The following is a 14,674-nucleotide window of genomic DNA, read 5'->3' as shown; positions in this document are numbered from 1 at the left end:
AAGATCGGGTGCGCGCGACAGGGAGATCACCAGCTGCGTGTCGTCGGCATAGGATACCATTCGGAGGCCGTAGCTCTCTACCAAGGAGGCAATCGGGGCTACATAAAGGTTAAAAAGTGTTGGGCTCAGGGACGAGCCCTGCGGTACCCCCTGGTCCAGAGCGATTCGCTCAGAGTAATAGTCACCCTGCCTCACTTGGAAGCCTCGGCCTACGAGAAATTAATAAATCCATTTCAGCGCTGCCCCTCTCACCCCACCTTTGCTCAGACACTGTAGCAAGATGGAATGTGCCACAGTGTCGAACGCCGCGCTAAGATCTAAAAGGATGAGAGCCATAGTTTGACCCTCGTCAGCGCCCTGCCTGAGGGTTTCGGAAGCCCTAAGAAGGGCGGACTCCGTGGAATGGCGTGGCCGAAACCCGAATTGAGTCGAATGAAGGAGGTTGCTGTCCTCCACAAATTTCATTAGCTGCTTATTTACTACCTTCTCAGCTATCTTCGAAAAATAAGGCAGGAGAGAGATGGGGCGTAGGTTATCCAGCTTGTCGAAGCCAATATTGGGCTTCTTCCGGAGATGAAGCACCACAGCCTGTTTCCAGTCCTCAGGTAAAGAACTGGAACGAAAGGAGACATCTAGCAAATGCCTGATGTAGGGTTCTAGTGTCTCTAGGCTGTCATTCAACCTTTTTGGGGAAGCAGGATCGCGTGGGGAGCCAGATCTGACGGATCTGACGGATCTGCAGATTTTGACAAGATCCTCCGAGGGAGGAGTGGTGAAGTGAAGTAGCAGATCTGGATCGACTTCAGCTCCTACTAAGTCTGCAGGTTCTTCCGCTAGGGGTGGCGTGTCAGGAAAAGCGGAATAAATCTTACGCACTTTGTCTCCAAAGTAGTTGGCAATACGATTACATGCAGTTACTGAGTAATCTTCATCACCAGTAACGGTTTTTGGGGTGGATAGGGATTTATATATACTAAACAATTCTCTGGCCGAGTTTTCTGCCCCATTAATTTTGTCTGCATAGTAGGTGGCTTTTTCTATCCGGATTTTATTATGATAGAATCGTCTCTTTGTAAGGTAGGCCTCCTTCGTCCGATCATCATAAGTCATTCTCCATTGTCTTTCTGCTCGTTTGCAGTCCCTTTTGGCACAGCGCAGCGCCTCGCTGAACCAGGGAGCAGTTCTTTGTCTGTGGACAGCTATAGTTGACCAACCCAATGGGGTTGTGTGGTCTAGAGCAGTCGTGATACGGTCAATGAGCAATTTATTTGCCGTTGTCACGTCATTTCCTCCTGGGAGCCCTTCCACAGTGAGAGCCTTATTAAACTCTCGCAGGGAGAATCTTGCCCACCTACGTCGAGGGTAGTTGAGAGGGGTGGGAGCGCTAGCTTTATGCTTGGACAAGTAAATAGTGAACGGAACGAAAAAATGATCTGTCCAGGGCAGGGGCACTGGGGGAGCGGCTAAAACACCCTCCCAGTTGGCGAATATTGGGTCTAACAGGTGCCCACGATTGTGTGTTGGCAGCTGACCTTTTAGCTCTAGCTGTAGGGTGTGAAGTTCTTCCCGGAACTCCACCGCCCCTTTATCTAGTGCATCTTGCAGGTGGATGTTTAAATCTCCCAACAGCAAAAACTTGTCTCTCCGTATCGCTGTTTCTGTGACCCACTCTAAGAGATTTCCTTTAAAGCTGGCCATAGGTCCCGGTGGGCGATAGATTAGCAGGCCCTTTACAGTCATGCTCCCATCGATTGTTATGGAGAAAACACCCGCTTCACATCCCGCCAGGTCAACTAGTTCAAGTTTGCAAGGCCATCGTTGTTTAAAGGCGATCGCAATCCCGCCTCCTCTGCCTATCGGTCTGTCCAAGCGCACCATCTGATAATCATCAGGTAAGGCCTGGATGATATCAGGATCGGAATTGGCGTCTAGCCACGTTTCAGTAATAAACAACAGATCATAGTGTTTATCAGTGAGAAGGTCATATATGTCATGTTTGTGACAGCTAAGCGACCTCACATTAACGAGGCCGCAGGACAGCGAGGGATTGCTTGCCCTGGTGTCTGGTAGGGCTGGGCTGAAGCGGAATTGACAATGGCTACAACCTTCGTTCTCCCCTACCCTTACACTATGGTGGCCTTAAGTGCACACAATCGAGGAAAAACTTACTAAGTCACTCCTACTCCAGATCCACTTACGATTAGGGCCAAGGGTTGAGGCCCTGGGCCTTGTCCGGTCGCGGACGGGCGCAGACGGGCTTGGCTTTGGCGCGGCTTCGGCACGCATCCGGCGCGCCCGCTGCGCCAGCCCGCTGCGCCTTCTGGCCGGGATGCACATTATATAGGGTGTGAGGAGGGTGGGAGGGCGGCGCGACTAGAGCGCACCCCCAGCCCTACCTAAGATGGCGCCCACCGCCTCCAGCAGCAAATAACAGAAGACGGCTGGGCGAGGCAGAGAGAGGAAGATCAGCGTCTTGGAGAAATGTCAGTGTGCCTAACTCAATTCCCCAGCTAACTATTCAGTTTAAAGCCCCCAGATAAAAGTTATAAAAACGATCTATTTACAGTTATAAATCACAGTTTTCACAAATCCATATGCCAGCAAGTAGGTTCCAGGTAAGATTGCTCGCAGCCCTAGCGTCTCTCACTAGGGAGAGCTCTAATTAGGCAACGAGGGCTTCAAAGAAGCACTCTAAATAGCCTGGGAGGGCGGGAGGGCAGCGCGACTAGAGCGCACCCCCAGCCCTACCTAAGATGGCGCCCACCGCCTCCAGCAGCAAATAACAGAAGACGGCTGGGCGAGGCAGAGAGAGGAAGATCAGCGTCTTGGAGAAATGTCAGTGTGCCTAACTCAATTCCCCAGCTAACTATTCAGTTTAAAGCCCCCAGATAAAAGTTATAAAAACGATCTATTTACAGTTATAAATCACAGTTTTCACAAATCCATATGCCAGCAAGTAGGTTCCCTCGTCATAAGAATTAATAAATTGTGCACTACTATTCAAAACATATTTTTGATATGGAGTACTCCAACGCTGCAGAGTTTCTGGGTTGCCCTTGTATTTATCCTTATTAGTTTGATCTCTGTTATTTTGATTAAATTTCGGCTGGTCCAGTTTTGCACGGAATTTATTTTAGACAAACTAAGATCCGGTTTCAGTGGGGTATTGACATCCCTTATAGTTTCGACACCGCCATTTAGATCATTTGGAGCTTCTTGATCTGGTTGATTTATTTGATCTGGTTGATTTACTTGGCCCAGATTAGATGGTCCCCCTATTCCGTTAGCTTTTCTGATTTTTACTTGCACTTCTATTGGCATTGGGTGCCTAGTTGGTAATAATTGCTGAGTATCTCCTATCATTGGACTCGTGCACTTTGGGTCCTCTTGTTGTGAACGACCAGAAAGTGGGATGGTTAACATCTCTAGGTCCGTTATTTGACCCCAATGGCTAAGTTGGTCTTTAGTTGAATTTGCGATTCGTTCGACTTCAACTTCAGACTCAGGGTGGGCTGGTTCACTTACTCCTTGCTTAGGGGATATAATATTCTCTCTATTCAGTGGTTTAATTGGAGTAATTGGAGTTTGAAGATCACATGAGTTAGTTAGCATTGTTAGCATAGCACCAATTGGATCTTTCATAAAATCAAACTTTGACGGCGATTTTCCCAGTTTCCTAAATGTGTGGACCTTAGATGGTTTAAGGGGCTGTGTGTCGCCTGCCCATTTTATTTTAAACGTGTCCAATATTAGTGTTTGTTGTATTTTTCTTTTCCTTTTGATAGGAGGAAAAGGTGGTCGCTCCTTTCCCGACCTCATAGTTCACCCTCTAAGGTGAGGCAAACTTTGCCTCTTTCAGAGAATCAATATGGGCCAGTGACAGAACCAACGTGTCCTTTAATGGAGCAAAACGCACCTCCAAAACCTCCCAGGAAAATACCCCCAAATCACAACCTCAGCACTAAATCCACCGGTACTACTGGTTACTTATTAAATAAATAATTAGTTTGTTAATTGATTAATATCCAGTCTCCAGGTAGGGCTATAGACTAAGCATGTGGAGTAGTACAGGGGACAAGGGTCGCTTCCACAGGGCCAAAGTCTATTATCACTTGCCCCTTTAATTTATTTCACTGATTTTAAAGATTTACAGATTTATTACAGACTCCAGCGGCTCAGCGACTTACTGTCTGGTTAACCTTGGCTGTCGCTCACGTCGCGTCTCGTACCTCTAACCACTTGTCACTCGCCATTCACTCACTTATTCATTGCTGTTTGTTGTTATTTATCGTTGTCAAAAAAATACAGGGAGAAGGCTGGGCAATCCTTCAGTAGCAGGAGCGGGATCAAGAGCCGGTCACATAGACGGTAGATGTAAGCACTTCTCTCCACTCCACTCCTCGGTTTGGCTCTGCTCTTAGTGTATCCTTGGTGTTTACACAGGACCAGACTGCAGGCAACAGGCCAAGGCTCCTCTGACCCAGCAGCAACCGCTGCACCAGCAGTACCGCCGGTCAAGGCTCCTTTACCACCTACAGCACCCAGGGTCTTAGCACCACGGTAGCAGCCGTTCCTACCTCCGCTTAAAATGGCCGTATCGCAGGTCAAGGTTCCTTTACTCCCGCAGCACCGCACCAGCAGCACCGCAGCAGCACTGCGGTGCCGTCAATGGCCGTTCCTGCCCCCACTTGAAGCGCCCGTATAACAGGACGCGGTTAAAACAAGAAAGCCGGGGAAGCGGGAGAGAGCCCTCCGGGAAACCTGCGGGAGCAGGTAACTGCTCGCAACACAACCCGACAATCGTTCCGAGCTCCACGCCAAGCTCCACGCCACTTGCTCCTCGCCACTTGCACCTCCTTTCGCCTCCTTTTAGGGGGTTAGGTAGCTAGATGCCATTTTAACTTTGGTAGGAATGTTAATTTCATTCTGGTTGTTCGTAGCATGCATTACTGCTATTTTAATATTATTTTGTTCTTTTGTTTTTTACGTGTGCTAGGCAATGAGATGAGCCTGTTGAGTCTTTTTTTTAACACAGTGTTTGTGTGTGATATTGTAAAGAACAAAATTGGGCTTCTAAATTGCCACTGTATCCCTGGATGCCTGTTTATGAACCGTTAGTAACCCTAAAGACAGATGCCACTTCAGCAATGTGTTGAGTGTGGTTGTGTGGGGCTACAACAACCTGTTTTTCACATTCAATCACTGTTCTATTGAACTAAGTTCACTTGTGACACCTGTGGGTGTGAAAACAAACCTTGTAGAGCTAATCCAGTCTTAGTTTACACATTATTACTCACCGTCAGGGTTGCTTTGCCTTTCCCTTGGACTTCCACATGCAAATCGTTTCCGAGAGAAAACTAGGTCAGGGAAAAGAAATATTCAGAATAGATATTAAAATCATTGTTGTGTTGTGATTTTACTTTGATATCAAAAGCTCACATTTAGAGAATTTGCCCTAGTGATATTTAGCATATATGCAGCAAACCACACAAAGTAACTTCTCTTCCTGTTGTAACAATAAGTGTTATGTTATCTAAACCATGGTACACAAATTATGTACTTCTGAAGGATGAAATTCTAGTTATCGTTGTGAAGATTCAAAAATATGACCTGCTAGCTCTGCACAACGGCCACTCTGCCACCAAAGGGTCTTCTTGTGCATCCCTTGAAGACATGCATACCTTTTTGTGTGACCAAAACACTGGCACTGAGCGCCCTCCCTAGAATCTTCTCCATGTGAGCCAAGACCACCAGATTATTGGTGGAGTCCAGGTCACATAAGAATGTGTGTCATCTCTCAAATACCCTTAACCATCTGCTGGATGCCTGAACAACCATTTATCACTCATTTATTCATTTTCTACAGTGCCAAACTGCCATTATTTAGTATTATTTTATGACCTACGACCTCTGATCCCTTTACCCTCCTAAAGTAATATGAAACTGAATGCTCTGCCTATGATGACCTTGGAACACAATCTCTACACACACTCTTGCTGACTTAAGGGAGGTATGAGTGAACTTGATTATAAATTAGTAGAAATACCCAAAAGTGTTCTTCCGAGCCCTTAATACGATGTAAGCTGGTTTATCTTTCTAACATTCACCAGTACTAATGAACAAGTTACTTACCTTCGGTAACAATATATCTGTAAGAAACATTAGTTAGTTAATAGATTCCTTACCTTAGAATTACCCCCAGGAGTCAGACTGGATCCGGAAAGCTTTTTCGTCAGCAGTACCTCTGCGCGTCGGAAGGTGGCGTCGGTCGACTCTGCGTCCGTTATTGGCGTTGTGTCGCTGGGATGACATTGCAGTAGCTACTTAGACGCCGCCTTCGAGTGCTGACATCAGTTCTGTACACGACTTTCCGCGCCAGAAACGCAGAGCCACGCAAGACACTATCCACTGGTGCACAAAACAAGGGCCCTGAAAGGATATCCTTAACCCCAAAAATCAGTTCGCAGAACGGGGAGGATGGGTGGGGCGGTAAAGAATCTATAACTATCTAATGTTTCTGACAGATATATCGTTATCGAAGGTAAGTAACTTGTTCATCTGAGAGAAACACGCTAGTTATAGAATCCTTACCTTAGAATAGATACCCCAGCAATACCAACCCCAGTGGTGGGTCTGCGAACCAATATCACACCAGAAAGTCCTGGAGAACAGAACGGCCAAAGAAGCCATCTCTCCGGACTTGACTGTCCAGGCAGTAGTGTTTGGTAAAGGTGTGCAACGATGCCCATCTAGCTGCCTGACAGATATCATTCAGAGGAACTCCTCGCCCTAAAGCAGCAGTGGCTGCCGTTGCCCTGGTGGAATGGTCATGCAACCCCACTGGAGGCTCCTTTTTTGCCAGAGAATAACAGGCCTTGATACACAAAATGACCCACAGAGAGATAGTCCGTTTGTGTACGGCCCGACCTTTTTTGGCGCCCACGTAGCCAACAAAGAGCTGGTCATCCACCCAGAATTGTTTTGTGCGGTCCAGGTAAAAAGACAGCGCACATTTTGGGTCCAGACGGTGGAGCCTCTCTTCCTCTTTGGAAGGAGGCGGAAAGAAGGTGGGCAAAGTGATGGTCTGCCCAATGTGAAAGGCAGTGACAACCTTTGGCAAAAAGGATGGACGGGTTCTGAGGACAACCTTGTCCGGATGCACAGAGAGAAAAGGAGGCTTTGAAGAAAGAGCCTGGAGCTAACTCACTCGCCTGGCAGAGGTGATAGCCACCAGGAATGCAGTTTTGAGACTTAAAAGCCTCAAAGGACAGTTGTGAAGTGGCTCAAAGGGAGCGCACATTAAATAAGTTAAAACTAGATTCAAGTCCCACTGAGGCATAACGAAAGGAATAGGAGGCAAGAGATGAGTTATGCCTTTCAAGAAGCGATTAACAACCTGGGACTTGAAAAGAGAAGGCTGATCTGGAAGCCGAAGGAAGGCAGAACTTGCCGAGAGATAGCATTTGATAGTGCCCAGAGCAGAGCCCTGCTGGGCCAAAGAAAGGAGGAACAAGAGAACCTCAGAAAGAGGGGCAGAGAGAGGATCCACAGCCTTTGCCGTGCACAATGCCACAAATTTGTTCTGGCACTGCACAATCATTTTATTTTGTCACAGGAAGTGATGTCACAGGAATATGTGTCACAGCCCTGTCACCTAATGATGATGATGATGCTAAAAAGGCATTGCCAATTAAACTCATCACAATATAAAATGTGACTCAGATATAAACAATATAAAAACGTTACAGCTGTTGCAGAACAAGTTACTTACCTTTGATAACTCCTTATCCGTTAGAGACTATCTAGCCGCAGATTCCTTACCTTATTCCCCAGGCGTCAAACTGGATCCTGAAGTTTTTGAGCAGTTCTCCTGCATGCCGTTAGGTAGCATCTTTCTGCTCCACATTAGCAATGGCGGCGGTGTCTGCAAAAGAAAGTACATGCAAAGGATCTATATAGGTATTGCACCAGCATGCTGATGTCGGTTACTTTCGCGATTTTCCACGCCATTGTATTGTATTGTATGGCGTATTTATAGAGCGCAAAAACTGTCACCCAAAGGGTATCCTGGCGCTTCGACTTATTACCAACAACACGCGATGTTACAATATCCAAGCAAAATTAACCTAACCTAGGAAAAAGATGAGTTTTTAATCCTTTCCTAAAGGAGGAAAGATCCCCCATACTTCTCAGCGACAGGGGTAGGGAGTGCCAACATTTGGCCGCCACAAATCTAAAAGACCGTCCGCCCATCCGGGCCCTCAAAACCTTCGGAACCACCAATAAATAAGCTGACAATGATCGAAGAGGACATGCAGGTACATACCACGTGAACATTTCCTGCAACGGGACAGGGCCTAGCCCATGAAGCGCCTTAAACACCAAACACAGTGCTTTAAACACAATCCGCGGCGAGATAGGCAACCAGTGAAGGTCTGCCAGCGCCGTGGTGGAAGAATCAGAGCGCCGCCGAGAAAGGGCCAACTTAGCAGCCATGTTCTGCACACGTTGCAGTTTACCCACCAAAATGGCGGGTGCTCCTAACAGCAATGCGTTGCAATAGTCCAACCTGCTCAATATAATGCCACGCACCACCTCTGGCCGAGCATGGACCAGTAGCAACGGAAGAATTTTCCATAGCATGCGGAGCAGCGCCATGCAAGTGGCCACAGTCTTGTTAACAAATAAGTCTAGCTGAAGATTGGGCCCGAACATCACACCCAGGTTCCGGACGGAACCTGCCGCCATAAGTGCAGAACATCGATAAAGAACTGACCACTGGTGTGAAATACTTAAGGCCCTGAGAAGAGTCTACCTTACACTCCAATCAGCTCGCAGAGTGGGAAGTATGGAAGGGCCAGTATGGAGTGTGCGGCTATATGGAGTCTTTACCAGATAAGGCATTACCCACGTAAGTAACTTGTTCATCTGATAGAGACATCTATCCGCAGATTCCTTGCCTTAGAATAGATACCCAAGCAATGCCTCCCCAGAGGTTGGTGTGCATAGTCACTTTAAACCAGAAAGTCCTGCAGGACCGAAAGGGTGAAGAGCTCATCGCGACGGACCTGGCTGTTCAGACAGTAGTGTTTTGTAAACGTGTGCAAGGAAGCCCACTCTTCATCCTCCTAAATTACTTGTACTTGTGTCAATTTACTTGACTTCCCTGATACCTCAAGTGTGACTACAGTCGCTGGGTGCAGCTCCATGAACAGTCACAGGACCTTCTGCGCAACCGAGTCTCATCGGGTCGTCTGACATTGGTGGCGAGGAGCTCGCGGCAGTCCTTGTAGATCTTGGAGGTGTGGTCCCTTTCCTAGCACCACACTAAGTGTGGGTCTGTCATAGACATCTGCTGGTGACAGGCACCATATGGTTGTGAACCAGTTGGTTTCTTAGGGGACAAACTGTCACACCAGGAAATCAAATCTCTCAAAAAAGAGTTGACAAAAAGTCAGAAACAAGCCAGTCAGAAAACAACTAAGGGTAGCTCTGACCGGATCTGCTCTATCTGGTGTGGAAAGGAAAGAACTGACATCAGAGCTCCAAGGTGGCGCATATAGAGGCACCGCCAACGTAATTTACGCTGTGGACGACACTGACGCGAAGCTGGATGACACCTTACGGTGTGCAGGGCTACAGCTCAAAACCTTCCGGATCAAGTCTGACACCTGGAGAATATCCTATGGGAAGGAATATGAATCTAGAGGTCTCCATCAGATAACTTATACATTATCTTAGCCCACCGCCTCAACGGTAATATTACATAAAATTACAATGGCCTCAGTGCTGAAACTGAAATCCTATACTACGTGCTCATGTCCATATATAAAGCATACATTCATGTCTATCTATTTCTTCATCCCTGCAAAGCATGAGCCTAGAGTTTAAATTATTAAGTTAATGTTATCACATAGAGAAACGTGAAATTAACATATAAACATAATTTTAAATAGTGTAGATCACATATTAAGGTGCAGTTATACTTAGAAATGACCCAGTGACAACATTTTAAAACAAATGGGAGGCAAGCTTCGTTGTCACACGCAAGGGGGCAATGTTAAACAAGCCTGACTGTCCTTGATGGCTTACTCTAATCATCATAACGTGGAAGAGGCACTACAGTACTCGCCAGAAGGATGGGCACCTGCTGGCAGCGCTCAACAGTCCCCCCTGAAGAAGGAAAAGTTACTCATCTGTAATCTTACTTCTCTCACTGGAGAATCCTCATACATGTCATAAGCACTGAATAGTTCCGCCCATGTGTGGAGATCCCAGAGCACTTTTTAAAAGTATACATATATGTATAACAAGCTTTGTACCATAGCACCTTACATATATGTTTGCAGCCTAAAGAAGATATAAAATTTACAGTTTCATAGAATTTTCATTTTTTTAAAAAGTCAATTGCATAGAGATGCGTCACTATAACAAAATGACCATAGAAAATCTTCCACAAATCTTTTTAAAAGTGGAAAACGAATGGGAATATGAAGCTTTGTTAGCTAACAGGCTGAAATGCAAAGCAAAGTCGAGAAATCTGGCACTATGCCTTTACGAACGTCACAGTACCCCCTGTATCCCACCATGCTTCACAGGCAGTCACAGCTCCTACTTGGAAGCAGAAGTGGAGGTTGTCTGTAATTATAAAATAGTGGGCCAGATGTACGACCTGCAATATAACATATCGCAAATTGCTCATGGATATTAATGAGCCTCTCGCAATTTGCGAGCTCTTTGGGAATGACAGGCCCTCCCAGGGATGGTGGCCTGCTGGGCTCAGCAGACCACCATGTCTGGGACTGCTTTTAAATAAAGCTGTTTTTTTTTAAATGCAGCCCGTTTCCATCAAGGAAAACGGGATGCATTTAGAAAAGAAAAATTAAACTTTTCTGTTTCATTTTTTTAAGGGCAGGCAGTGGTCTCTGGGACCACTTCCTGGTCTTAAAAAATATTTTCCAACATACTCACAAAGGGGAAAGGGTCCTCAGGGGACCCTTTCCCCTTTGCGAGTGGTTTACCACCTACTTGAAGTAGGTGGTAAACTGCAACTGTTTTGCGGCTGCAAAACACTAGTACATATAGCATGTTGACTCGCTATTAGGAAGGGACACCCTTCCTAATAGCGAGAGTCACAAATGCTAATAGTATTTGTACATACTATTACCCTTTTTTGCAAAAAAGGGATGCACATCTGGGCCTAAGTGTTTTAAATTGATTAGTGTGTAACTGAATGTTTAAAAATATATTCTTATTGGATTTTGTATGTTACAACCCTGAAGAAGCTTGAGTGAGAGCGAAACGTGTTGGCTGTATTTTTCACACAACAACTTTTGGAGACTAGTTTGGATGGACTTTATTTCTGAAGATGACAGTTTTGCTAAATAAATCTTGACAATTACTGTCTATATATTATATTTTACCAGAAGATCTAACTTGGTTAGTGTATGGAGACATACTTGAAAATGGCTCATTATTTCTTTGCAAATGTTTTGCTTCCTGTATTGATCCTTTTTTCCTGAAACAATCAGGAATACACTCCCAATCAATTTCGATGCAAAGGAACTTCCTCCACTGTTTTTTTCTGCAGTAAAATGTTCTCCTCTTCCTGAAATAGAACTTGTTGATAAGATGATGTTTTGGTTGGAGGAAGGGGACTTGAAAAGAAAAGAAAAGAACAGTCACTCTGAACAATATTAAAGACCCATCTGTGTGCAGTTATCAGCAGCCACTCTGAAAATCATGTTACAATACTTCCTCCCACCTGAGTGACTGACAGATCTGGGGGAAGATGTGACTCATTGTCATTGTTTAGAGTCTTTCCCGCTGCAGATTGCTGATGTTGACCTCCTGTTCTTTTGGATTGTATAACTGCTTTAGGATATGTTGCTGCTTGTGGTGCAACCAGTGAGGGGTGTCAACCCCCTGAGGATTGTAGCAGCTATCATAGGGCCTGTGACTCTTTCTAAATTATTTTTTTCTTTTCTAGGCCCACATCTTTTACTGTATCCAATTCGGTCTTCATCTGTGGCATGTCGTCATCCGTTTGAAATCCAAACGTGTTTTTCCTGAGATTGGCAGGTTCAGGGTTCTATTTTGCGCTTACGGTTTTAGACCTGTTAGTCTAAGTCATGAGCTTCTCCATATAACATGGCAGTAACCATGAGCGGATAAATCTGATATGTCAGCAGCTGGACTAATGATTTGATTTGATACAAGCATTCTCTCATTAATGCCATCCTGAAAATCTTGCCTGTCTTCCTTAGGGAGTTTATCCGTAACCTTAAAGGGCATTGTAAAAGCTGATGTTCTAAATATTTCTCTTCCCACAGAGACTATTCTTTTGCTCTCCTTATCCGGTGGTATGGGAGACAGTGGTGCTACTATGTGTGACTTCCTTGCTGTAGCCACAATTAACGAATATGATGGTGGAGCTGCCCTGAGAAAGAGAAGATCTTGGTCAGGAGGGTTATACTTCTTCAAGAGCCTATATGGAGCCAACTTTGTAGGTGCAGGTGTCAGGAATGTTTGCATTGCAGGTTCAAGAAGACCCGGGACCAGAGGGAGGAGAGGTCTTGATGAAGTTCTTTGATGTAAGGTTTCAAAGATGACTGATGTAGATGGAGTAGGAGCAGTCATAGTAATGTTCAACTTAGTTGCACCTCTTACAAGCACCTCATTTAAAGTTATCAAGTCATTCACCAATTGGAGATAGTCATGGTGGTAAAATGTGTTAGAGGAAGCCGAAGAAAAATTTCGGATTAAAGATCTTGAGGTTGTTGTTCATAAGGGAGACAGTGTTCTACGATGGCTTGTACTAGATCTTCTTAATCTAGAGTGAGAAAACTGGCTTCTTTCTCTAGAGCCATTTTAAAAAACTAAGGCTGGATCTAGATTTAGAACGATGTCTATGAGTCAACTGTGGACTGTCCTGTGGATTTGTGAGGACAGAAGGAGATGCCAAGGATTATAGGTGATAGCATTGGAGATATTACTGAATCTGGAGAAAAGTTAGGTGGCGTGGCCCTCCCTGGTGAAGATGTACCATAAAGCAATGTCCCAAAAGCACTACTTCCACTGTTTGACATGATTGAGAATATGTTTGGGAGTATTTCTATTATGGAGTTGTAGGTCGTCGTTGGGGGAGGCAGTCTCGACATCAACAGAGGTAGCTTTGCCATAGACGGAGGTGGTTTCAATATCAACAACTGAGATCTTATCATTGATGGAGGTGTTTTCGATGGCAACTGATGGGTTCCTTCACTGTTGAGTGTCTCAACTTCGTACCTGATGAGCGCAAGCAATTAGGTATGTGTCCAGTCTGCAGCCTTATGCTCCTCTACATAATGCTTCTCGATGTCGAACAGGAGCAATGTCTCTTCTTCTGATGTCTTTTTTCCTTGGATCTACCTCGAGGGGGAAGAAGAAGCTATAGCAGAAGACTAGCCTTCTCCATGGCTTCTAGAAGATCTGGCAGCATGTTCTTCCTTCTTTTGCTGCAAACCATGTAGTCTGATTTATTGTTGATCCTTCAAAGTTCTTCTGGAGAAAGATTGTCAATAGGTACAGGAATCATGAATGTTATCCTCAAGAAGGCACATTATGCAGAGCCTGTGGGGGTCTCACGGTGTCTTCTTTTTCCACAGGAAGGGCACTTCACAAAAAGTAAAAACATTTTTAACAGAACAAATATATAATAGTCTATCAGAAAAAGGTGTCAAACTACCCTAAATATCAATAGACTTTGAATTAAAACTCGAAGTACAATATTTGCAAAGATTTCTAAAAGACTTTGTCCAAAAAGGCAGAGCTCAGTGCCCCAGTATCCTGTTTCTAGGAGCCGGAAAAATGAACTGACCCAACTGGCATGATGGGATACAGAGGATACTGTGAGGTTCTTAAAGGCACTGTGCAGTTTTCTCTTCTATGCTTTGCATTGCAGCCTACTGAAAAAATATTCCTTTCTTTTCCTTTAAAAAAATGTTTTTGGAAAGATTTTCTATGGTCACTTCTTGTTGGTGATGCATTTCTATGCAATTGGCTGGTTCTTAAAATGAAAATTCTGTAAATTCTGCCTATTTTGAGCCTTCTTTAATCTGCAAACATATATGTAAGGTACTAATGTACTAAGCCTGTTATACATATATGCATACTTTTCAAAAGTGCTCCGGGATCCACGCACGTGGGCGGGACTCTTCAGTGCTTATGACTATTGATGAGGACCCCCTGGAAGAGAAGTGCGTTGAACGCCAAAACACGCTGACTCACGGTGTACCTTATCATGAGGTCACAGTTCTGCCTTTCCTGCCTACAGGCAGATACTACACTATAATACCAGGGACACAGGGTGAAGAAAGATTAGCCTAACATAAGCATCTGGGTTACAGTTTATTATACATTTATGCGTCTCTATGCTTGTATTCCACTTCTCTAAACGGAGGCTGCAGCTCTGACCCTCACCCAGTCGTTCATCCTCAGCATGTATTGGGAGCAATATTAGTGAGGGAAGTCAGGTATGTCTGATGTGGTTTGCTTGGATAATGGCTTCTTTAGTGCAGGTTATTTAATCTATGACAGCGGCACATGCTAAGAGCTATCGCAGAATTGGGCGAGAAATCACTGTGGGTTTGTGGCTGATGCTGATGATATTGTGCTCAATGTTGCTGCATGTTTG

General features: G+C 45.0%; 1 protein-coding gene across 1 annotated transcript in view; it reads right to left on the bottom strand.

Annotated features, from left to right (window-relative positions):
* The window catches only part of LOC146869286 (complement C4-like), a 252,295-nt gene that overhangs the window by 196,648 nt on the left and 40,973 nt on the right, over positions 1-14,674 (bottom strand). Inside the window, exon 3 of the mRNA XM_085647007.1 lies at positions 5,298-5,357. Within this exon, the coding sequence (XP_085503133.1) occupies positions 5,298-5,357 (60 nt within the window). The remainder of the gene's footprint in view (positions 1-5,297; positions 5,358-14,674) is intronic.

The sequence above is a fragment of the Triturus cristatus genome, chromosome 1_1 (assembly GCF_964204655.1).
Source record: "Triturus cristatus chromosome 1_1, aTriCri1.1, whole genome shotgun sequence".
Lineage (NCBI taxonomy): Eukaryota > Metazoa > Chordata > Amphibia > Caudata > Salamandridae > Triturus > Triturus cristatus.
This window is presented reverse-complemented; position numbering and strand designations above follow the sequence as displayed.